This window comes from Calliphora vicina, chromosome 3 (genome assembly GCF_958450345.1).
Source record: "Calliphora vicina chromosome 3, idCalVici1.1, whole genome shotgun sequence".
Classification (NCBI taxonomy): Eukaryota; Metazoa; Arthropoda; class Insecta; order Diptera; family Calliphoridae; genus Calliphora; species Calliphora vicina.
In genome coordinates this window covers 127018036-127042164 of record NC_088782.1, presented here as the reverse complement: position 1 = coordinate 127042164, position 24129 = coordinate 127018036, and the positions used below count along the sequence as shown (strand labels likewise).

General features: G+C 30.8%; 3 protein-coding genes across 5 annotated transcripts in view; 2 read left to right on the top strand and 1 right to left on the bottom strand.

Annotated features, from left to right (window-relative positions):
• On the bottom strand, positions 1-2034 carry bora (aurora kinase A activator-like protein bora). Its single transcript, XM_065506109.1, has 2 exons — positions 1685-2034; positions 1-1627 (listed from the first exon to the last, which is right to left on the bottom strand). Exons 1-2 carry the CDS (start codon positions 2032-2034, stop codon positions 1-3), a joined length of 1977 nt encoding a protein of 658 aa, XP_065362181.1.
• Positions 2035-3570: 1536 nt separating this feature from the next.
• Positions 3571-24129, top strand: part of MYPT-75D (Myosin phosphatase targeting subunit 75D) — a 120611-nt gene continuing 100052 nt past the window's right edge. For all 3 annotated transcript variants that reach the window (XM_065504836.1, XM_065504835.1, XM_065504837.1), the window contains exon 1: positions 3571-4751. The gene's annotated coding sequence lies outside the window, so the exon portion shown is untranslated. The remainder of the gene's footprint in view (positions 4752-24129) is intronic.
• On the top strand, positions 8169-13451 carry LOC135955751 (uncharacterized). Its single transcript, XM_065506108.1, has one exon. It carries the CDS (start codon positions 8169-8171, stop codon positions 13449-13451), a length of 5283 nt encoding a protein of 1760 aa, XP_065362180.1.

Here is a 24129-nt window from a genome sequence, read left to right as displayed (position 1 = left end):
TCAGTCCATAAAATTAAATTTATCCTTGGTCGATGGCGTAGAACAACATACCAAAATCTCTTGAAGCGGCAGCATGTCCAACTGGGGATTCTTATCCTGTCCCGACTTGAGAGCCTCGCATGATGACATTGAGCTATGAGACATTTCATTGAAACCACTATCAGTCCTATAGAATGTTAAACTTTTCTTTGGCGTTGTATTCTCGATCCTTTGTTTGCTAATACCCCCAAACGAGCAGGAAGTTGTGGCACTAGTTACAGAAAATTGTTTTTTAGCTAAAATTTCTTTAATTTTCATAGACTGAGAAGTATCCAGCTCTTGTTCGTCTTCATCTTGCAGCCAGTTGGCAGAAAATGATTGTGATAGATTCTTACGACTGGCTGATCTGCGTTTGCCTCTTGGTGTGTCCGACTGCGATGAGCTGCAGTTGGAGGAGTGGCCTGACAGTTGTGAAACTTGCATATCATCCATGTCGACCGTGTTCTCTAGCAAGTCCTCAGTGTCATCGTGTGGGAAAATATCCACATCTGTTGCCAGTTGTGCTGATTTTTGCAGGATTTTGCAAATTTTGTCCTGGTTTGTTGCCTGCTGTTTAGAAGAGTTTACCTTTAAACGGCTGACCTTAATATTAAAACTATCGGTGGAGAATTCAGCTAGATTATCATAAGCCATAACATGCAGGGGCGATGAAGATCTTTCGGGTGTGAAAAGTTCATTTTCTTCTGCTTCAGTGGAAACATTGTTGGTGGTTAAATCTATTTTGGAAATTTCACTTATATGGCTTCTATACTGCGACCTATTGCTTTCAGTCAAGGGCTTTCTTCTTACGGGTGGATGTATGGGCGAAAGTAGCTCTACTTCTTCCAATTCGCTGAGGAAATTGCCAAATCTGGATTTTCGTTTTGTGGCACTTCCGCCCAAACAATTGGGCGACAAACTATCAGCTGCCGAAATAGGTGATAGAGAGCCAAAAGAGCTCTTGTCTAAAGAATCTGATAGTTTGCCTACTATGGCTGTATGTTGCAAGGAATTCAATGAAATAGGACTAGAATTTGAATGGGCACTAGAAATCGAAGGCTTGGGTAATTGCTGCTGGCGGGGTGTTTGTTGATTTTCATTTTCCAACACCACAATATTATGCATATCGAAAAGTTTGCGTCTTAGAGAAGTATCCTTCACCTCACTGCTGTTGGAAATCCAAGAACGAGAGGCGCCCAGATTTTTCAACACTTTATCTTTGCCCGCCAATTGTGGCTGGAAATAAGGTTTCAAGGCTTCTTCCAAGGCTGGCGGCAAAATGGGTGGCAATGTCAGTTCGGTTTGCGAAGCACAGTCACGTATCCGGCGACCTGGTTTTGAAAGCGGCGTGGTGCCATTAATTTCTGACAAAACAATGCGATTTGATCGTAAGGGACAGTCTATGGGGCTGGGCACAATTTGTTGTTCTTTGAAATAGGAACTTATGGCTGATTGGGCTTTAGCCTCCAATTCTGGATTGGGGGAGTCATGAAATTGTGTTTCATGAGGTTCTACATGTGCCGGCTTTAGACTAGATACTTCGTCGATAGTCCATTCAAATTGTGTAGAACTCAGTTGTGGTGTATTGGGACGTTGAAACAACGAGGGGCTAAAATATTTTACTAAATCACTATTTATTCCATTTATTATTACTCACTACACTTACCTAGCTATCAATGGCAAATGTAATCTATCCGTCAAGGCCGCCTCAAAAGGATTTTTCACTCTTTGATATCTTTTTGCCGGTGGCGTCTGTACCAAAGCCATCGATATCGAATGCACAGAGTTACTATTTGAGGACACCAAAGAACTGCAGGCAGCCACCGAATAGCTTAAACTCTGGGCTTTGGGTGTCCGCGGGTTTATAGACTTCCTTAGGCATTTGTTATTTTTTGGCGTCACTTTCAGTTGGCAGGGTGAAATAGACATTTGTCGTTGGCTATTATTTGTTTGATAGTTGATAATGAATTTGTGTGTTTTTAACTTTTGCGGGGTTTCATGTTCGTCTAGCTCCATTTTATTCTTTATAGTGTTTAGGTTTTCTTGAGAAATAAATCGGTATTTTCTTTAAGAGTTTTTCGTGAAAAACAGATGCTGTTTTCTGGCTGCGTTTGGGCGCCCACAGTGAAAAACACAACAATCGTTCAATTCAAAAAATCAAATAAAATCTACTTTTTCTTGGGACAAAAATAGAAATTTCCCTTTTCTTCGGGGATGAAAGCAGGGTTGTTATATAAGAAAAATGTTGCCAAGTTTAATTTATTATAATTAAAGATAGGGATTACAATATTTTTATTTACCTATGGAAATTCATTTGTAGTGCGGTTGCACGAAAAATAGCCCTAGGAATAACCATCCAAAACACTGAAGAGAAAAAAAGCCTTTCCTCCATTCAAAATTTTGTGGAAAATTACCTAAATAAACAATCGACTATCCAACAATCTTGTTGTTGTAACAGTTGTTGTTCTCGAACATTCCCTCCTAAGGAATAATTGGTCGATGTGTTGATAATCTTTGACCCGGAGGGAATCGGGTCACTCCAGATCTATTAATACAATTTTTCAAGCTGCACGAATAATCCCCCAAAATCCCAATAAATTGGGGCTATTATTCATTTCGTTTTTGGTGATTGTTACGATTTAAAAAATTCCATAATAGTTTAGTTGTTATATCCTTCATTTATAGATAATACTCATTTAATGTATTCAGTTGCACAAAGTCACCTAGTGCCTGCACCCATGTGAGCTGGTCTTTTTTCCTGTTTTTTTTTCATTTCTTTAAGTTTTCCCATTTTTTTTTAAGTTTCCCCTTTTATTTGCTTATTTTACGTCATAGGGTGGCTGGGAAATTTTCTTCTAAACATATACAAAAGCTAATAGCTAGGAAACTGCTTACAGCTGCAACTCTGTGTTAGCATTGACAAGAACCTTTAATTTAATGACAAACAGTGCTGCAATTGCTGTGTGTAAAAAGCATTGCTAGCGCTTTTTAACGTAATATGTTGAGGGAATTAAGACCCTGTCTATACTTGACAAATATTTATCATAACAATTAATGACGTTTGTTGTCAAGACAAAGTTGTCTTATCATAACGTAGCATTAATACTAATAAATAGAGACTGTAGCTGATATTTGACGCCATAGAAATTCGGACCGTCAAGCTTTGTTAGGACTCTTTTAATTTTTTTGTAAGAATTTATTGTTGATAAAAAGATTTTATGAGGTGAGTGCAATTATGATATAAATATGCAAACAATAATTACTAAATAGAAAATTTCATTAAAGAAAACATATATGTTTAGTTTTAAGTCCAATTTTCTAATGATATCAAGTCATATTTCTTAATTTTTTCACTTCACGAACATTTAAAAAAATTTATCAAGTAAAGACTCAGTTTAACGTATTGATTGCGTCAGTTTTCCACAGTCGTTGCGTTACTGATACTTTTAGTTGAAGTATAATGTATGGGATTGTGTCGCTATTGTTTTCCCCCCACTAGCGCAGCACTAAACAAGTCAATTTGTATTTTTTAGTTCTCGTTAAATATTTGTGCCGAAACGTTGTGTTGTGCGCTTGTTGTCCGTTCGTTCCTACATTGTTATAGTAACACACAAACAAAAAAAATATTCACGTTATTTAATTTTCTTGTAGAGTGCGTGCGTGTGTGTATTGTTTTTATTTCTGTTAATTTCGTGGCGGTAGCTAAATTTATTATTAAAAAATAATTATAAAAAGCCATTTATTAGATTTACATATAAAAAAAGCAAAGAAAATAAATAAATCATGCTGAAAAATGTGGAAATAAAATACAAATAAAAACGAAATATGTACGAAATTTAAGAAGAAAAAAGAAAGTACGAAAATGGCCAAGAGAAAATGAATGAATGATCATTTGTTAAACAACAACAACAATAATAACAGCTGCAGCAACAGAAGCAGCCAGAAAAGAGAGCCAAGCAAACAAATAATTGCATTATTGTTGTGTTGCATTAAAATTTTATGAAATAAAGTTGCAATTAAAACGCATAAATTCATAAAAGTCTTAAATAAAATTTAGGTGAATTTATGTTTATAAATAAATAACTAAAAAAAAAATACAAAAATATTACTAAATTTATGCACTTGTTGCTCTAAATTAGAAACGAAAATTTTAAAATAAAAATCCAATTTGTGTGTGCAACAACAAACGAGTTGAAATATATGTATTCCAAGTGTTCGTTTTTTAAAATGTGTTTAAAAAGCTGTCCGGTAATCAGTGAAGCGTTAATTTAAAACCGAAAAAAAGAAGAAAAAAATCAAGTCTAGTTAATCTTAAGCACAGGCGCAGCAGGCGAAAGTTTTTAACTTCTATTTTGTAAAAAAAAAATTGTGTAAAAAATTAACGCGTTAAGAGCCGCAGCCACCAGCATTTTCCAATTGGTACTTGATTACTTACTTACACTCGCACAACTGTAATTCACTCTTATAGACAGCAACAACAACAACTACATATTATTATTATTATCTTCAATATTATTAACAGCAACAACAACAATAAGAATAATACAAATTGTTTGGAAAACGTATGAATGTTTGTTTGACCAGTTGTTTTTAGTGTTGTTGTTATTATTAGTTAGTGGAGAGTGTTGTTGCTTTAAAAATTCATATATTTTTATGATTGTTTGTTGTTGTGTTTGCCAGTAATAATGCTGTTTGTTTCTTAGTGAGTGTGTTTTTCTATCAGCAAAACAAAGGTAAGGTTGTTTTCTTTTATTAATTTAGTTTTATTATTTTTTTATTTACTTTTTTTTCCTTCTCTAAATTTGTTTTTTTACCTTCTTGTTTCAACTTTTTATTTATAAAAGTTCGTTTGTTTGTTTTTTTTTGCACTAAAATACAAATTCCTTTTAGTGTTTTTTTTTTAACATTTTATTTATTTTTTTTTCTGTGTTCATTTATTTTGATAAGATTGTGGCGTTTGCTATCAAGGTCTACCTATACATTTTTCATTTTATAAGTATTTTTTTGACGTTTCTTATCACTAGCGGATCATTTAATTGCTCTAGACATACGCATTTTATAGAGTTGCCCTGAAAATTAAGTTTTTATTATAAATTAAGGGTTTTCCCAAATGTTTGCGCTATGTCAATATTAATTAAAATATAGGTGGAAATTCTTGTATTATATGTGTGGTTTTTAAGGACTAGTGTAGCAGCAATTATAGGAAATATGTTTGATTTTATTTATACCTATGGATTTAATTTTAATTGGAAAATTAGAGATAACTTGCAAAATGTGAGTTATGGCTACATTCAAGTGATGACATAGAATAATTAAGTGGGTCTACATTAAAAAAATAATCTGATTACAGCAAAAGCCCGGTATAACGGAAACTCCCTTTAATGAAAATCCGTTATAGGTATCTTACAGCCTAATGTTTAATATTAACTACCTTGTATAACGAACGTTTACAAAATGTTATTCTCGGTAAAACAAATATTGAGAAAATAAAAAAAACAAGTAAGAGAGCTATATTCGGCTGTGCCGAATCTTATATACCCTTCACCAAATTATACTTCAAAATAAAAATTTTAAATTTAGTAAAAAAATTTTTTTTTTTAAGTTTTTTCATTTTTTTTGGAAAAAAAATATTTTCGAATTGTTTTTTTAAAAATTTAAATTTTTTTTTAAATTATTATTTTTTTTTTAAATTTTTAAAAAAATTTTGTTTTTCGGGTTAAAAAATATTTTTTCCGATTTTGACCCATTGTAGGTCCAACTTACTATGGTCATATATACGTCGTTGCAAAGGTCTTTGAATATCTATCATTAGATATCCATATTGTCTATAGTAATGACTTAGTAATCCAGATATAGGTAAAAAATAGGTAAAAAATCGAGGTTGTCCTGGTTTTTTCCTCATATCTAAGCCATTTGTGGACCGATTTTGCTGATTTTAAATAGCAAACTTCTCGAAAGCATGTCTGACAGAATTATTGAAGATTTGGATCCCGAAGATATCTGGCGTCATGATTTCAACAGACAGACGGACATGGCTTAATCGACTCCGCTATCTCACGAAGGTGAAGGGTATCATAAACAAACGACAAAATTTTTAACATTGACAATGAAATCAATTTATTAAGAATGAACCGAAGAATCGTCGATCTCTATAAATCCTCTGATGGAAAGGAAACTTTTTCGACTAGAGGGAAAAATCCTTGATGGTTGGTTATTTATATTCAAAAAAATATATAGTGTAAGAATTGTTTATATGTAAATAATTTAAGTACCCATTATTAAACGTCCTTGGCTGTGGAAAACATTCCAATCGCCGTAGTGTTTACGTGTGCTCTCTTGCTCTCTTTGTGAAATATAATTGTTATACTTAAGACCTAAATACAAAAAAAGAATTGTAACATAACTTACTTATAAACAAACCCCCAGAGAAAAAGGTGCGTATATCGCTTAATAAACCTAAATATTTAACCCCCACTAATCACCGTTTTTTAATTAATCAATTTGTCAAAAATATTTACATTTCTACCCCAACATTATTTGGTCCAATCGAACCGGATTCTCAAGAATAAGTTGTAGATATTTTGACAAATTATCTAATTTCAGAGAAATTAAACCCCCGAAATAATAAGGAATTAATCCTATTAAGCCCCCGTGGAAATCACATAGATTCAACCCCCTTTTGGTCTCCAAAGCAGTGCATTTGTGAAGACAAAATCAACCCCCATCAAAAACAGCAGAAACACAACTTTAAATCAACAAAAGAGTAAGTGTTCAGTTTCTTGTTTTTTTATTATTTTTATAAAAGTGCAAATTACAACAAAAAAAAATAAAAAGTGCAAATAAACAAAAACAAAATAAGTAGTGTATACAGTTATAAAATCGTGAACATAAAATATCCCCCAGTTAATTACATCGAAATCCACAAAAGAAAACATTGAGTGAAAAACTAAAAAACCTAAACTTAACATAGAAAGATATTTTAAATATCAGTGTGTTTTCAATTTGTATATTTACATTTACAGCCTTTAAGTTGTAAATACAAAAGTTCGATCAATAGCTCTCTCTCAAACATTACAACTCGAACATTAATCATAAAATTGTGCGTGTAAAGAAAAATAATATAAATTAATCAAACCAAAGAGAGACAATACCAAATCAAACGCAACATAATATTCTAAATAACCAAAACAAAACAAGAATAAGAAGAAAAAAGAAAACAACGTACATACATAACACAGAATCAAAACAAAGCAAGAATTAAATGTAAAACAAACTGTGCATACGTATGTACATATATACACATCCAACAGAAACAAAACAAAAGAAGTTTTTGTATTTACATGATTGTATCTTGTTTTGTTTATTAGTAAGGATTATTTTTTTGGTTTTGAATAAAATTAAATATCTTTAACACACACACAACCCAGTGAACATTTTTCGTGTAAAAATATTTTGCTACATAAACATTTTATTAAACTAAAATAAATAAAATAAATTAAAATAAATAAAATTAAAACTATTTAAATTAAAATATATACCTTTTCGTTAAAATTCAATAAATAAATAAACTGGGTGATAAATAAAAGTTAAAAAATAAATTTAATACTTGAATTTCAATTTATTAAAAAATACTTTTGGTTTATTAAAATCTGAATAAAAGTTTTATATCTGAATAAGAGTGAGCTAAAGCATACATTTTTTTTCATTGTGAAATTAAGAGAAAACCCCCTAAACCAACTAATTTTCACTCCTAAAACAAAAAATAAGTAACTGTATACCTACAATTCATTGAATTTCTAATATCTTAATCAATCAACATAATAATTTAATTGCACTTTAATAATTTTTATAAATATTATTATTTTTATATAATATCTATACATATTTTGCATTCATAAACTTATTAACCACATTTATAAACGACTATTTGATATTCGGTTGTGATAAATAATCATTATCGTCCATCGTTTTCGCAAATACCTGGCACAATTATTGATTCGTTTTACACTCGTGGTTATAAATCGTTTGCCGGTTTCATAAACACTAAAACTAAGTGCTCGATTCATTTCGGTTCTTTCGATTTGTCTCTATTCTGATTTTTCACAAACATTTTCACTTTTTTAACCCCCATACTATTTTGAGACTTCGTCATGTCAGTCCTCGATGATTTTATTCGCGCTTCGGATCGTGTAGTCGAGTTCCAAGCATACTTTGAGACCCTTCCTGTCGATAGCCATTCCCTTCATACCTTGGAAGTTCAGAAGGATGAAATAGTTCGTCTCTGGTCAGATTTTAGGTCACGTTATGACGAAATCTTAAATAAATTTAACGAATTAGAGGAAGATGTTGAAGTCGCAACACTGAAGTCCCGATTCTTTTCAACTTTTGAGGCTCATGTCAGGGTTTTAGCAAAGTCGAATGAGATTTTAGATTCTCTATGTCGTAGCAATAGCTCCCCAGCGCCTACAAACCCCGCAACTGTCCCTCCAGTTGAGAATACCCCCCATATTTCGTTGCCTCCGTGTGATACTGAAGTTTTTCACGGCGATTATCAGTCATGGCCAACATTTCGCGACATGTTTACGGCTTTATACCGAAACAGTACTCGTTTATCCCCGGTTGAGAAGATGTGCCATTTAATCAAGAAAACGCAAGGTGAGGCCCGTGAACTGTTGAAGACTTGTCCCATTACCAATGAAGGTTTCGAAATGGCTTGGCGTAATCTGGTCAATCGCTACGAGAACAAACGGATTCTTATCAATGCACAATTAAAGATTTTGTTCAATATTTCCCCAGTCGCAAAAGAAACTTCAAGCAACATAAGGCGCATTCAACGAACAATCAACGATTGTGTAACAAATCTATCCCTTTTGAAAATAGACACCGAGAACTGGGACATTATTTTCGTATACATTTGTTCCACTTGTTTACCCGAAAATACCCTCAGCCTATGGGAACAATCATTACCTAACAGCACAGAGTTGCCAACGTGGAAGCAAATGGACGTTTTTCTGACATCCCGTTTTCAAACCCTCGAATCAGTAGCTGACATTCGTACTACTTTTGCAAACCCTAATACCTCTAATCCGAATAAATACCATAACTCGAAGAAGCTAAATTTTCCAGACAAAAAGAAAGTAAATAGTTACAATACCAGTGTATCTTCCGAAAAAACTATTAAATGTTCAATCTGCTCTGACTCACATCCCCTTAGGCTTTGTCCTTCATTTCTCGCAATGAATGTTGATGAACGTTATGCGATCGTTAAGAACCAAAAGAGATGTTCCAATTGCTTAGGAACTTCCCACGAATGGAAAAAATGTAGAAGTCAATATGTTTGCCATTTGTGCAAGCGTAAACACCACTCTCTGCTTCATCGTTCCGAGAATACGAACCCCCAAGCAAGCACGCGAGCTGTAACTAGAAGCCAGAATCCAAATCCGAGTAATACGCCCGTAAATAATCCCCCTATAACGTCAAATTTAAACGTAAACCCCTCCACTTCTGCTGCAGCAGCAGCACAAATCCGACAAACATATTCTACGCAAATACAGTCCACTTCAAATTCCACTGTTTTACTCGGCACCGCTCTTGTAGACATTTATTCCAATGATCTGAAATATACAGTTCGTGCTTTAATCGATTCTGCTTCGGAAGCAACTTTTATTTCTAAAAAACTTCAAAATCGACTTCTCTTGAAAACCCGATCATCTCAAACGGAAGTGCATGGCCTAAATGGAGCCTTAACTGCCACATCGACTCAATTATGCTACATTCGCATCGGCTCACCTATAGATGACACATTTGAAACCTTCACAGATGCTTTCGTAGTTAAGAAGCTCACTGGACAACTCCCCTATTTCCCCTCATTAGCGTTAAACGATAGTGAATTTTCTGATTTGAGAAGAGCTGATCCACATATTCCTAACTTTTCTGAGATTGAATTACTTCTTGGTGGAGACATTTACCCGAAAATCATACGAAATGGCCTACGATGGGATAGTACTCAATCTCTAGTTGCACAACAGACGGTCTTCGGGTGGATTATAACTGGTAGAATTTCAAATCAGACTAACATATCTATGGTCTCATCATTTTATAACGAAATAGCACTAAATCATCAACTTCAGAAGTTTTGGGAAATCGAAGAAGTCCCGAAGAGACCGCGACTTTCAGCCGAAGATGCCTACTGCGAAAATATATACCAGTCAACAACATATCGCAATAGTAGTGGTAGATTTGTAGTCTCGTTGCCTTTCCGACAGGAATACCCTGATGATATTAATATTGGTCCATCCCGTCATATTGCTCTATCTCAGTTTCTCCGAAATGAGTTTAGACTCATGAAAAACCCCCCGCTCAAGTCAGAATATGATCGAGTAATTTCTGAATACTCAACGCTCGGACAAATGACAATGGTCAGTCCATCTAATTCCAATTCCACATACTATTTGCCCCACCATGCAGTGCTAAAACCCGATAGTACTACCACAAAGTTGCGGGTAGTATTCAATGCGTCAAGTCCTTCGTCCAACGGAAATAGTCTCAACGACTTACTTTACCCCGGTCCTATTCTCCAAGCAGATTTGACCATTCTCATTCTACGTTGGAGACTATTTCGGTATGTTTACAATTCGGATATTGAAAAGATGTATCGCCAGATACTTGTAAATCCTTCCCACACCCCGTTCCAACGAATCATTTTCCGAAATTCCCCTCAAGATGAACCACAAGACTTTGAGCTAAACACTGTAACCTTTGGAGTTAACTGCGCCCCATATTTGGCCATTCGTACACTGCTTGAGTTAGCCAAATCTTGTGAACAATCAAACCCTGCAGTTTCCAACATCCTACGCAACTATATGTACGTTGACGATGTGTTAGCCGGCGCTCATACCCTTTCAACAGCCTTAAAAGATCGAGATGAACTAATCGATGTTCTTCAATCCGCTGGTTTTTCCCTTCGTAAATGGACTGCGAATCACGACTATCTACTAAAAGGTCTTTCTCCAGATCATCTTTTAGATACAGAGTTCCTGAAATTGTCAGACTCTTGTAAAACTAAGACTTTAGGTTTACGTTGGAACGCCGGAACTGATAAATTTTACTTTCAACTCAAGAATAACCCCGATCGAAACTCAGTAACCAAGAGATCAGTTTTATCAGAAATTGCCAAGCTCTTTGACCCCGCCGGTTGGTTTTCCCCCAAAATAATCGTAGCAAAAATCATCATGCAACAGATCTGGAAAGATGAAACAAACTGGGATGAGGAACTTAAACCATCAACTCTGCAACAATGGCATGATTTCCTAGACGATTATGTAAATATCGGTAATATCCAAATCCCCCGATTCGTTGATTTTGACCCGTCATACTCCACCGAGTTACATGGTTTTTGCGATGCTTCAGAGAAAGCATATGCCGCTACATTGTATTTGCGCGCTGAAAACTTTGGTTATGTCTCTTCTCATCTGCTAGTCGCCAAAACGAAAGTGGCCCCAGTCAAGTTTGTTTCACTACCCCGAAAAGAGCTATGTGGCGCGGAATTAATGGCTACAATGATTGAATCTATTCAATCTCAGCTTGATCTAAAAAACCTTAAATTATTTCTCTGGACCGATTCAACGATAGTCTTGGCATGGTTACAGAAACCCCCGAATAGATGGAAAACCTTTGTAGAAAACAGAGTTTCATCCATAATTGAAAAAGTAGGAAGTCAATCGTGGTCTCATGTTGACTCCAAAAATAACCCCGCCGATCTGGCAACCCGTGGTCTCACAGTATCCCAGCTTGCTTCGAATGATTTATGGTGGCATGGACCGTCGTGGCTGAGCTGTCCGAGAAATCAATGGCCAACGAACTCATCAAGTTTCACAACCGAAGAAGAGGCGAAACCCATTCAGGTCCACTTAAATCTGATTGAAAATACCGATATTCTTAACCATTTTTCAGACTTAACAAAGGCTATGCGCGTTATATGTCGAATATTTCGTTTCTATTACAGGTGTAATAGTAATCAACGCCATAAGCTAGCCACTACAGATGAATTAACCCGAGCTGAACTGGAAAACGCTAAAACTCGAATGATCATTGCAAGCCAAAGATTATACTTCGAAAATGAATATAATCTATTATCACAAAGTCAAGAAATTCCCCGTAAAAGTAGCCTTTTAACCTTCAATCCATTCTTAGATTCCACAGGCATCATGAGAATCAATGGTCGACTGGCTAACTCCCCTTCACTAAACTACGATGAACGATATCCCATATTATTGCCATACCACGCTCGGTACACTCGGTTATTCTTATCATATTTGCACAAATATTCGCTCCATGGCCAGAATGCTCTGTTGTACAGACTCATGCGCCTATATTATTACGTGCCCAAGCTTAAAACTCTGATCAAAACTATCATATCCCAATGTCGTACGTGTGTAATCCAGAAACGTCAAAAAAGTCAACAAATTATGGCAGCTTTACCCCCAGAAAGGACCACACTTTCGCGTCCTTTCACTAATACCGGTGTCGACTTCGCTGGACCGTTCGATATCAAAACATATGCAGGCAGAGGTTGTAAGGTAACAAAAGGTTACGTACTGGTTTTCGTCTGTTTCGCGACAAAGGCCATACATCTAGAAGCAACCAGTGACATATCAACTCAAGCCTTTCTAGCTGCGTTTGCACGTTTCTTTTCCCGCCGTGGTTGTCCAAATTCCTTATATTCAGATAATGGCACTGCCTTTGTTGGAGCTTCTAACATACTGGACGTAGATAAAACCCAATTTGTGACACTTGTGCGACGAAAACTGCTCGAATTACATGATTTTACCCCCCTTCAATGGCATTTTATACCCCCAGGCGCACCTCATATGGGAGGTCTCTGGGAAGCCGGAGTTAAGAGCTTCAAAATGCACTTAAAACGAGTATCTCATAGTCAGAATTTTACTTTTGAGGAGTTCTCCACTTTGCTTGCTCGTATAGAATCCTGTTTAAACTCAAGACCACTCAGTCCTAGTAGTGAAAACCATACAGATCTATGTGCGTTAACCCCCGGACATTTCCTCATCGGTAGTCCTTTATTATCACCCCCAGAACCTAATCTAACAGATCACTCTTTGAGTTATGTTAGTCGTTGGCAAAAACTAAAGGTTCTTCATCATCATTTTGCGCAAAGGTGGAAAGAGGAATACCTCAAAGAACTTCACAAACGTTTTAAGTGGAAATACCCCCAGCGTGATTACGCTATCGGCGATTTAGTCGTCATAAGACAAGATAATTTACCCCCCAATCAATGGCGACTTGGTCGCATTGAAAATGTTGTTCGCGGTTCAGATAACCGTGTTAGAGTCGCTGAAGTACGAACTGCCAATGGCATCGTTACTAGGCCAATCGTCAAACTAATTTTACTCCCCAATCCCAATGAACAACACTAATACATTTCTATCTATTTCATTCACAGCTACTACGATGCCAAACGATCGCCGCCGAAGTCTATCGCCATTGGAAGTCAGAAGCCGAAGTCAGCATAATCGAAACCGTAAGCCATCTTTTGATTGTCGCCTATGTCGTAAGGACCACCCGCTGAGAAAATGCCTCAAATTTAAAGCCATGAACGTGACAGAGAAGTTGAAGATTGTAAAACGCTACAAATATTGTGAAAACTGTCTGGGTCACTCACATATGATTCGAACCTGTCGCAATAAAGAACGTTGTCGACAATGCCAAGGCAAGCATCATACCCTGCTACACCGCCACCGACGTTTGTATGATAAGGAACCCGCTACCAACACCGTTAACGACCAATCGAGCTCCAGTATTCGTTCCATTACCCTACTCCCAACTGTAATAGTAAAAATGGAAATGGGAGAAAAATTTAGTAGCGTCAGAGGTCTACTTAACCCATGTGTTGAGGTCAGCGCTGTAGCAGCTTTTCTCGTAGAGCGTCATAAGATGCCTCAGGAGAAAATTGGCTCTGATGTCTTCTGCAACATAAAAATACACCCACGTTTTGATGCAGATATTACATTTAATGTAAGGGCTTTGGTTGTAAACGATCTGCCCAGAAAACAGCCAAAAGAAATTATTGATAAAAGGGTCACATCTCTTTACACCAATCTTCGACTGGCAGACCCCTATTTTTATGCCAATTTTGACATCAACTTTATCCTGGGAGCTGATATCTACCCGCGACTTATTCGGTCGAGTATTCAGCCAGAAACAATTGGCTCACCAATGGCTCAAGATACCGTCCTAGGCTGGACTATAATAGGAAAATTTGGCATCTAACATACCACCAAAATCTCAACATCTGCTGTATATAAACAACACACTGTATAAACATACAGATTTTTTCTTTTTATTATTGTATTTTTATTTCTTTTTACTTTTAAATAATTATGTATTTTATTTTGAATTCCCCAAAACATAATTGTTATTATCATAATATTATTTATCATAATTATTATTCATATTTTTATCTCAGAATTGTTTAATAGTTCTACTTAAAAAATTCTATTTTGTCATTTGCATGAAATTCTTATTGTATGAAATAATACATTAAATCTTTAATTTTTTGAAAATTTGTAAACCTTTATTATACATTATGAATTATGTTCAGGTTGCATAGAAGCAAGGGGGCCGGGATGTTTATATGTAAATAATTTAAGTACCCATTATTAAACGTCCTTGGCTGTGGAAAACATTCCAATCGCCGTAGTGTTTACGTGTGCTCTCTTGCTCTCTTTGTGAAATATAATTGTTATACTTAAGACCTAAATACAAAAAAAGAATTGTAACATAACTTACTTATAAACAAACCCCCAGAGAAAAAGGTGCGTATATCGCTTAATAAACCTAAATATTTAACCCCCACTAATCACCGTTTTTTAATTAATCAATTTGTCAAAAATATTTACATTTCTACCCCAACAAGAATTCTTAAAGATTCAGAAAACAAGTTATCATCACCTGCTGATTTAGTGGAGCCCTTAAAAAAATTCCAATAAAGTTGATCACAATCTAACTCCTGATGTTATTTTCAATGCGAACGAAACTGGTCTGTATTGGAAAATGCGATCATATAAAAAGTATGTTCGCGTTGGAGAAACTAGTGCTCCAAGAAGGATAGAGTAACAATTTAACTTTGCGCTAATGCATCTGGAACAAAGATAATTAAACCTTTCCTTCTTGGAAATGCAAAGAAACTCCGCTAGTTTTGCAACAAAGACATTTCAATAAATCCTGAATATTTGTTAAGTGACCTCTTTAGAAGATATTAAGCTTTATTAGAAAGCTTAGGATCCGTCTCTTGTGTCTAAAACCTAAAATCTGGGTGGGATATAGACAACAAATTGCGGAGATTTGTTTCGTTTTAAATGCATTTCGTACTGAGATTTCATATCATTTTGTTTAATACATTTAAAATTATTCATTCTATGTATTTCTAACAACAATTTTGTTTTTCTTCAATGGCAATTTATTCAGTTCTTTTTTTGTTTAAAAAAGAACACATCTTGCTGCTGTTTGTTATATTTTGTGTGTATATTGTTTGATGATGATGTGAATAGTGTGAGCTCATATTTTCATCTACGGAGTTTAAGTAAATAAGATGATAATGATGTTAATTGTTTTTGTTTTATTCCGTTTTCGTTTCATTATTAAGTATTACGAGTATTTTTTTTTACCTTTTTTGTTTTTGTTTGATTTGTTTTGTGTTCTTCTCTTTGGCTTAAAACCAGTTTTAATAGCTTTTGTTATTGTACTTAAAAGGTAATAAACATTAAACCACAATGTACTGTCAAACTGCTGCTAGACACAAAGACACGCGGACAGACAAACAGACAGCCAGACTCACATTATTTTTATAAATACTTTTTTTTTTATTGTTGCAAACTTTAGATGGAGAATAACAACCACAAACTTCCTTAACTTAGCAAAAATTGACATTGTTCTAACCACATAAAGAATATTTATTACTAAATGAAACTGCATAAGACAATGGCGAGTACCGACTATTTGCTATGAGTTTGAGGTACTTAGTACCCATAAATACACCTCTGTTTAGGAGTAAATTATATATAAAAACAAAATAAATAGAGAAAAAAAAAACACATAAAACAAGTACGAGCTCAAATAAATTAAGCGCATGCGTGCAGCTGAAAATAAAGTGTGAAATGTGGATGGATGATGGTTGAGTAGATGGTGGTAACATGGAGAGTTTTAGTTTTATTTTTAAAACAGGCTTTAAAATGCGTGTTTGAATTTCCTCTTGCTGCATGCAGCCAGCCAGCTTCACACATGTGTGTTGTTTACAGATGATGTTAGATGGTTGGTTGCCTGGCTGGCTGTTTGTTGTCTTAAGTTTTCTTGACATTTACCTAAGGCTGGGCGTTTACTCTAGCATTCAAATTATTGTAAAATGAGATGAGAGCAGGAAATTTTGTTAAATAATACATAAAATGAAGGAACAAGAGCTTACTTCCGGATGCTTTGACAAATTTATGGGGTAATTAAAAAAGAAAATTAAATAATTTTTTAAGAAATCAAGACAGTTTGAGTTGCATAGGGATTTTATATTGTTTGCGAGGTATATAACATCTGTTCTGAGGCAGGGAAACACCATTACAGCATATTTGAAACCGAACCTGTGCTAACCTCCTCAACAAAACCTCAAACAAGATGTTGAACAAATTCGATCTTGAAGTTTCACAAGACTTCTGAGATATCATTACTTTGTTCGAAACAAAGAGTAATTTCAAGATGATTAAAATCCATAAAAACTGGTTTGAAAATCAAAGAAAGAAGATGTGATTCAATGTTCTGATGTTGCATTAAAGATCGTGTCGATATATCCAAAGAAATTTGGAAATAATTTGATCGCAGTGCTTCACAAGACATCTATGAACCAAATCGAGGAATATTCGGTTTCAAAATTAGCCAAATCCAACAATATTTGTTCGTGGTTCTGTGCTCGTATCTAAGGGCACTGCTACACGTTCAATATATATTGACCGCGATCCAATATATATTGAACTTTTTATGGAACGTGTAGCATGCAGTATTGATTACAATCAGCCTTATCGTGGTTGGCGTAAACGTCTTACGCCTACGACAGTTTCGTACTAGATTAAAGATCAAATGAAAACTGTTTCTTTAATCTAGTACTAAACTGTCGTAGGCGTGTAGCAGTACCCTGACGTGTAGCAGTACCCTGAGGATCCTCTAAGGAAACCCGATTTATTAACATTGGATGCCACATAAAATATCCCTGTGCTTTACAACATGGCTAAAAGATCAGGATAGCAGACGATTCGTGGCTCTATGCTCATATCTAAGGAACATATGGCTGTATGGGTTTCTAATATAGGCCAAATGGTCGCTACTTTCTTTGAAACTCCTGATCAAGTCGACAGCATTGACATAAAACTATCAATTCAGAATGATATTCCACTATTTTCTTTCTTTTAAGGAAATGGAAAAAGCCAATTTTCAAACATGGACGATTCTCTACCACGACGATGAGAGCTTTTTTGATCACTTAAAATATGGAGAACATACCATGACACACAATGATCTCATATTACAACCCAGCATCAAAGATTTATTGCCAACAGGATTCCTGAAGAAGTGGATGATCTATGTTTTGAACTTTGTTCCATGTTATTGCTTTAATAGTTTGAGTAAAAAATATTTATTGCCAATTGGAAGCCTAAAGAAGCGGATGATCTGTTTTGTTGGATGATCATGTTATTGTTGTAACAGTTTGACTCTTGTTGAAAGTTCTTTCGTGAAGAAAAAATTATGATTGATACAGCTCTAGCTGAGATGAAAATCTTTGACCGAAAAGGACTCCAAACTAAGATCCAATTCGGAAGCGAAAATCCAATCCAGCGATGCTCTCAAAACCATGAAGAAGTACCTTTATATTGAGTTTCATTGAGAGTATTTTGAAAAAGGATCTGATTTCTTGCACTTAGTAAGCGAGAATGCATTCGTTCAATATCGAAATATGGAATGTAATTGTCAGTTCCTTTGAATTCATTGCACTAAGATGTGGTGGAAGAAACGAAGGAACAGTTCTTATGTTAGTTTTATTTTATTACATGAGTCTGACTACCACTTCTTTTTATTCGAAAATATGTGTGAACCACACGTAATGATTACTTGCGCAAGTCTTGAGTTTGTTGTTGAGAGAGGAGAGAAGAAGATCGAAAAGATTTTCCTCTTCCTCTCACTCTTCTATGAACTCAAGACTTGCTCATGTAAACTTAACGTATGTGAACCAGCTCTATATTTAGACTAATTTTAATCTCTAATTAGACGATTTTGTATTGGGGTCTAGTTGGATGAAATGAGCTATCTCCAAGATATTGTGCTACTTCTAGTTCATAAATCCAGTGGATGAAGTGAAATACGGTTAGCTAAGCAGTTGACCTCCATCCTAACCTCATTGTTCCAGAATTATTCTTGATTTCTGAGGCAAGTTCTTTTGTGACTGAGACTGCGAAATTAAAATCGACGAAATTGAGGTAAAAAGCGATAAATCCAATTTTAATGTCAGCTTAAAACAATAACAAACTGACTAGTCTACCGCAGCGTTTCAAAGGTTACACACTTTAGAGAAAACCTTGTACTTCACTTTTCACATTTCCTCTCTCTCTCTTCACCACTTTTGATGTCAGTGTAAACGCAGTTTACAAGAATGTTTTCTTAGAAATACAAGCCTACATGGAAATTGTTTATATTTGAGTTTAAGAAGAACGACTTGATTCTATTATTATTTTTCTTTTCTTTTTTTTTATTCCACAAGTTTTTGAGTTCTTATTTTTCTTGTTCTTGGCAAACAGATGGTGGTTTTTGTGCATTCAAAGTTGTTGGCTGTGGAAGTGGATGATGGTTGGTTACGAGTTTTTTGTTGTCTGTTGTTTCTTTCATGAAATATTTGTACATCTCTGTAAACATTGTTTGCTACTTTTTGTGTTCTTGTTGTTGGTTAACAACTTTTAATTTTTATGGGATTTGGTACTGGATGTATGTACAATAATAGTATGTTGTGGATTTCTTAGGATTTATATTTTAAATAGACAAGAGATTTTGTTTTGAAAAGTAAAGAATAATAAAGTGACCAACTAGATTTTTTTTTGGAGAACTTTTGGAAAGAGGAGATAGGTTACTGGGAAATAAAGGAGAAAATCGAAAGATTTCGGACATGTCTGCTTAATAATAATAATAATAATAATAATAATAATAATAATAATAATAATAATAATAATAATAATAATAATAATAATAATAATAATAATAATAATAATAATAATAATAATAATAATAATAATAATAATAATAATAATAATAATAATAATAATAATAATAATAATAATAATAATAATAATAATAATAATAATAATAATAATAATAATAATAATAATAATAATAATAATAATAATAATAATAATAATAATAATAATAATAATAATAATAATAATAATAATAATAATAATAATAATAATAATAATAATAATAATAATAATAATAATAATAATAATAATAATAATAATAATAATAATAATAATAATAATAATAATAATAATAATAATAATAATAATAATAATAATAATAATAATAATAATAATAATAATAATAATAATAATAATAATAATAATAATAATAATAATAATAATAATAATAATAATAATAATAATAATAATAATAATAATAATAATAATAATAATAATAATAATAATAATAATAATAATAATAATAATAATAATAATAATAATAATAATAATAATAATAATAATAATAATAATAATAATAATAATAATAATAATAATAATAATAATAATAATAATAATAATAATAATAATAATAATAATAATAATAATAATAATAATAATAATAATAATAATAATAATAATAATAATAATAATAATAATAATAATAATAATAATAATAATAATAATAATAATAATAATAATAATAATAATAATAATAATAATAATAATAATAATAATAATAATAATAATAATAATAATAATAATAATAATAATAATAATAATAATAATAATAATAATAATAATAATAATAATAATAATAATAATAATAATAATAATAATAATAATAATAATAATAATAATAATAATAATAATAATAATAATAATAATAATAATAATAATAATAATAATAATAATAATAATAATAATAATAATAATAATAATAATAATAATAATAATAATAATAATAATAATAATAATAATAATAATAATAATAATAATAATAATAATAATAATAATAATAATAATAATAATAATAATAATAATAATAATAATAATAATAATAATAATAATAATAATAATAATAATAATAATAATAATAATAATAATAATAATAATAATAATAATAATAATAATAATAATAATAATAATAATAATAATAATAATAATAATAATAATAATAATAATAATAATAATAATAATAATAATAATAATAATAATAATAATAATAATAATAATAATAATAATAATAATAATAATAATAATAATAATAATAATAATAATAATAATAATAATAATAATAATAATAATAATAATAATAATAATAATAATAATAATAATAATAATAATAATAATAATAATAATAATAATAATAATAATAATAATAATAATAATAATAATAATAATAATAATAATAATAATAATAATAATAATAATAATAATAATAATAATAATAATAATAATAATAATAATAATAATAATAATAATAATAATAATAATAATAATAATAATAATAATAATAATAATAATAATAATAATAATAATAATAATAATAATAATAATAATAATAATAATAATAATAATAATAATAATAATAATAATAATAATAATAATAATAATAATAATAATAATAATAATAATAATAATAATAATAATAATAATAATAATAATAATAATAATAATAATAATAATAATAATAATAATAATAATAATAATAATAATAATAATAATAATAATAATAATAATAATAATAATAATAATAATAATAATAATAATAATAATAATAATAATAATAATAATAATAATAATAATAATAATAATAATAATAATAATAATAATAATAATAATAATAATAATAATAATAATAATAATAATAATAATAATAATAATAATAATAATAATAATAATAATAATAATAATAATAATAATAATAATAATAATAATAATAATAATAATAATAATAATAATAATAATAATAATAATAATAATAATAATAATAATAATAATAATAATAATAATAATAATAATAATAATAATAATAATAATAATAATAATAATAATAATAATAATAATAATAATAATAATAATAATAATAATAATAATAATAATAATAATAATAATAATAATAATAATAATAATAATAATAATAATAATAATAATAATAATAATAATAATAATAATAATAATAATAATAATAATAATAATAATAATAATAATAATAATAATAATAATAATAATAATAATAATAATAATAATAATAATAATAATAATAATAATAATAATAATAATAATAATAATAATAATAATAATAATAATAATAATAATAATAATAATAATAATAATAATAATAATAATAATAATAATAATAATAATAATAATAATAATAATAATAATAATAATAATAATAATAATAATAATAATAATAATAATAATAATAATAATAATAATAATAATAATAATAATAATAATAATAATAATAATAATAATAATAATAATAATAATAATAATAATAATAATAATAATAATAATAATAATAATAATAATAATAATAATAATAATAATAATAATAATAATAATAATAATAATAATAATAATAATAATAATAATAATAATAATAATAATAATAATAATAATAATAATAATAATAATAATAATAATAATAATAATAATAATAATAATAATAATAATAATAATAATAATAATAATAATAATAATAATAATAATAATAATAATAATAATAATAATAATAATAATAATAATAATAATAATAATAATAATAATAATAATAATAATAATAATAATAATAATAAAACAATATAACAAATATTTAAAGATTTTCCATTAAAACCCATTTACCTCCCCCCTTTTTAATCACTAAATGAATGTCAAACATGTTAATTACTTAAACATAACTCAATCCAAACATTTTCCACAACTATTGTAGTTGGTTGCAACATTTTCTTACACCCTGCTGCCTAACCCAGCAGTTAAGCAAGTGGTCAATGTATCTCTTATACACAATAATTTTCACTAATGTCTGATCACTTAGCTGACTCCAATTTGACACGTATGTGATCCTTGTAGCGCAAAGAGAAGTCAATTGGTTACTTTATACATACCAGGTAATCTGGAGTGAATACAATTGCCACCTAAGTGTCTCTAAGTAATCTAGAGTGTAGTCGCTTTAAACGTTTATTGTCGGTTTGTTTACAAGTAATCGGTTATTAGGTAACTGACTCTATGTAACCGGTGTGTGAATCCAATGAGTTGACTACTTTGGAGCAGCTACCAGACAGTCTCTTTGTGACCACAAATGGTCAATTGACCCCCTGCTTAGGACATGCTACTCACGTAGCTAGTTCCGTAACTAGTTATCACCCCAAATGATAGGTAAAATCACTAGTTCGAGACAGTCTCCTAGAACTGCTGGGAACTTGAGATATTTACTTACATCTACAAGCTGTTGCCTGTTGCTGTGTTCCATGTAGAGGTCTGGTTGGTCTGGTTTAACAAGAGTTTCTCCTATTTTTGTCAGTTTCTTTGCTAACTTTTGCCGTACTTTACTACGGCTGGTTGCAAACATGTTTCTTGCTCGCATACGAACGACTAGAATCCTGTTCATTGATTTAAGAATACAATTTAATTAAGTTTATTACTTACTAACAACTTGGGCTGGCATACTGACATGTATTTGCTACTTGTATACATAGAATAATATTTTTTTGGGAACAAATATAATCCACAAAAATGGAGAAAGGAATAGCAAGCATATAAGCCAGCAACAAAAAAAGAAATAGAAATAATAAAACTTTCGTTACATGTATGATGAACAAATATTCCAATTTACAGCTTAATTTAATTTATATTCTACTAGAAATTTAGCATAGCAAGGAATTTCAGTTTTTTCTTTTTTATTTTTTAATTTCTAACATTAAGGAGAGAAAAATGAAAAATGTTGTATGGTAAAGTGAAGTGAATTTTCTTGTACGTTTAAGACACACATTTGGAAAGATTTTTGTATTTATTTAGGTTTTTAAAAATAATTAACACATTTTCTTGTTTGGTAAAAGAAACACGCACACCGATTTAAATGAGAATTTAAGTGTTAATATGCACATTTTGTTGGTTAATGGCTGGTATTTTATTGGTGCAAGAAGAAAGTTATTTCAAGTTTGGTAAAAAATACAATTTAATATAAAAATAAGGATATAGTTGGAGTATCTGGTATTGGTTTGGTAAATGGGAGTTAAAGAGTGTTGGCTTTTTGGTTTTAAAATCGTGTGACACTTTGGAAATCATGTTAAATAAAAACTACTTGAAGTCATTACTCTTTAGAATAAATAAATTCTAGTTAGGATTCTCAACGTTTTAAAGTTGGTGGGGAATCTGAGACTTTAAAGTGAACTAAGAGAAACTGCAGGATAAGTGCAGGAGTTTGCCAATGGAATTTGGCTGCACCGGAACCATTACGCAATCCTAGCTATCAGATCACAGGTATATGTTTGCATAATGCGGCAAATAACTATAAGGAGAGGAGCAAAACTCTTCTTTTATACCAGTTTCTTTTGCATCATGAGGCCTGTTACTTCATCTGGAAAGAAAACCAAAGCGAACGATAGCTAGTAACTCGAAGTCAACTGAACTGGGATTCCTCTATAGCAAAAACTTTGGTTCAACTGAGTTTACAATTGTCATTCGCAGAGTCGAATATAATGAAATCGAATTAAGTTACGTTTTCGTTGGACTGATCGTTCGCACGGAAGTTGGTTTATTAAAATCCAAATCTTGCGTTTAGAAAGCCATGAAAAACATTTGTTCGACATAGAGGAACAGGATGTAC

What these genes read in the sequence shown, in the direction of transcription:
- bora (XM_065506109.1), bottom strand. Translation starts at nt 2,034, where the DNA reads ATGGAGCTAGACGAACATGAAACCCCGCAAAAGTTAAAAACACACAAA. An exon ending in CATTTGCCATTGATAGCTAG is followed by an intron (nt 1,628 to 1,684) that starts GTAAGTGTAGTG and finishes AAAATATTTTAG; the next exon opens with CCCCTCGTTGTTTCAACGTC.
- LOC135955751 (XM_065506108.1), top strand. Translation starts at nt 8,169, where the DNA reads ATGTCAGTCCTCGATGATTTTATTCGCGCTTCGGATCGTGTAGTCGAG.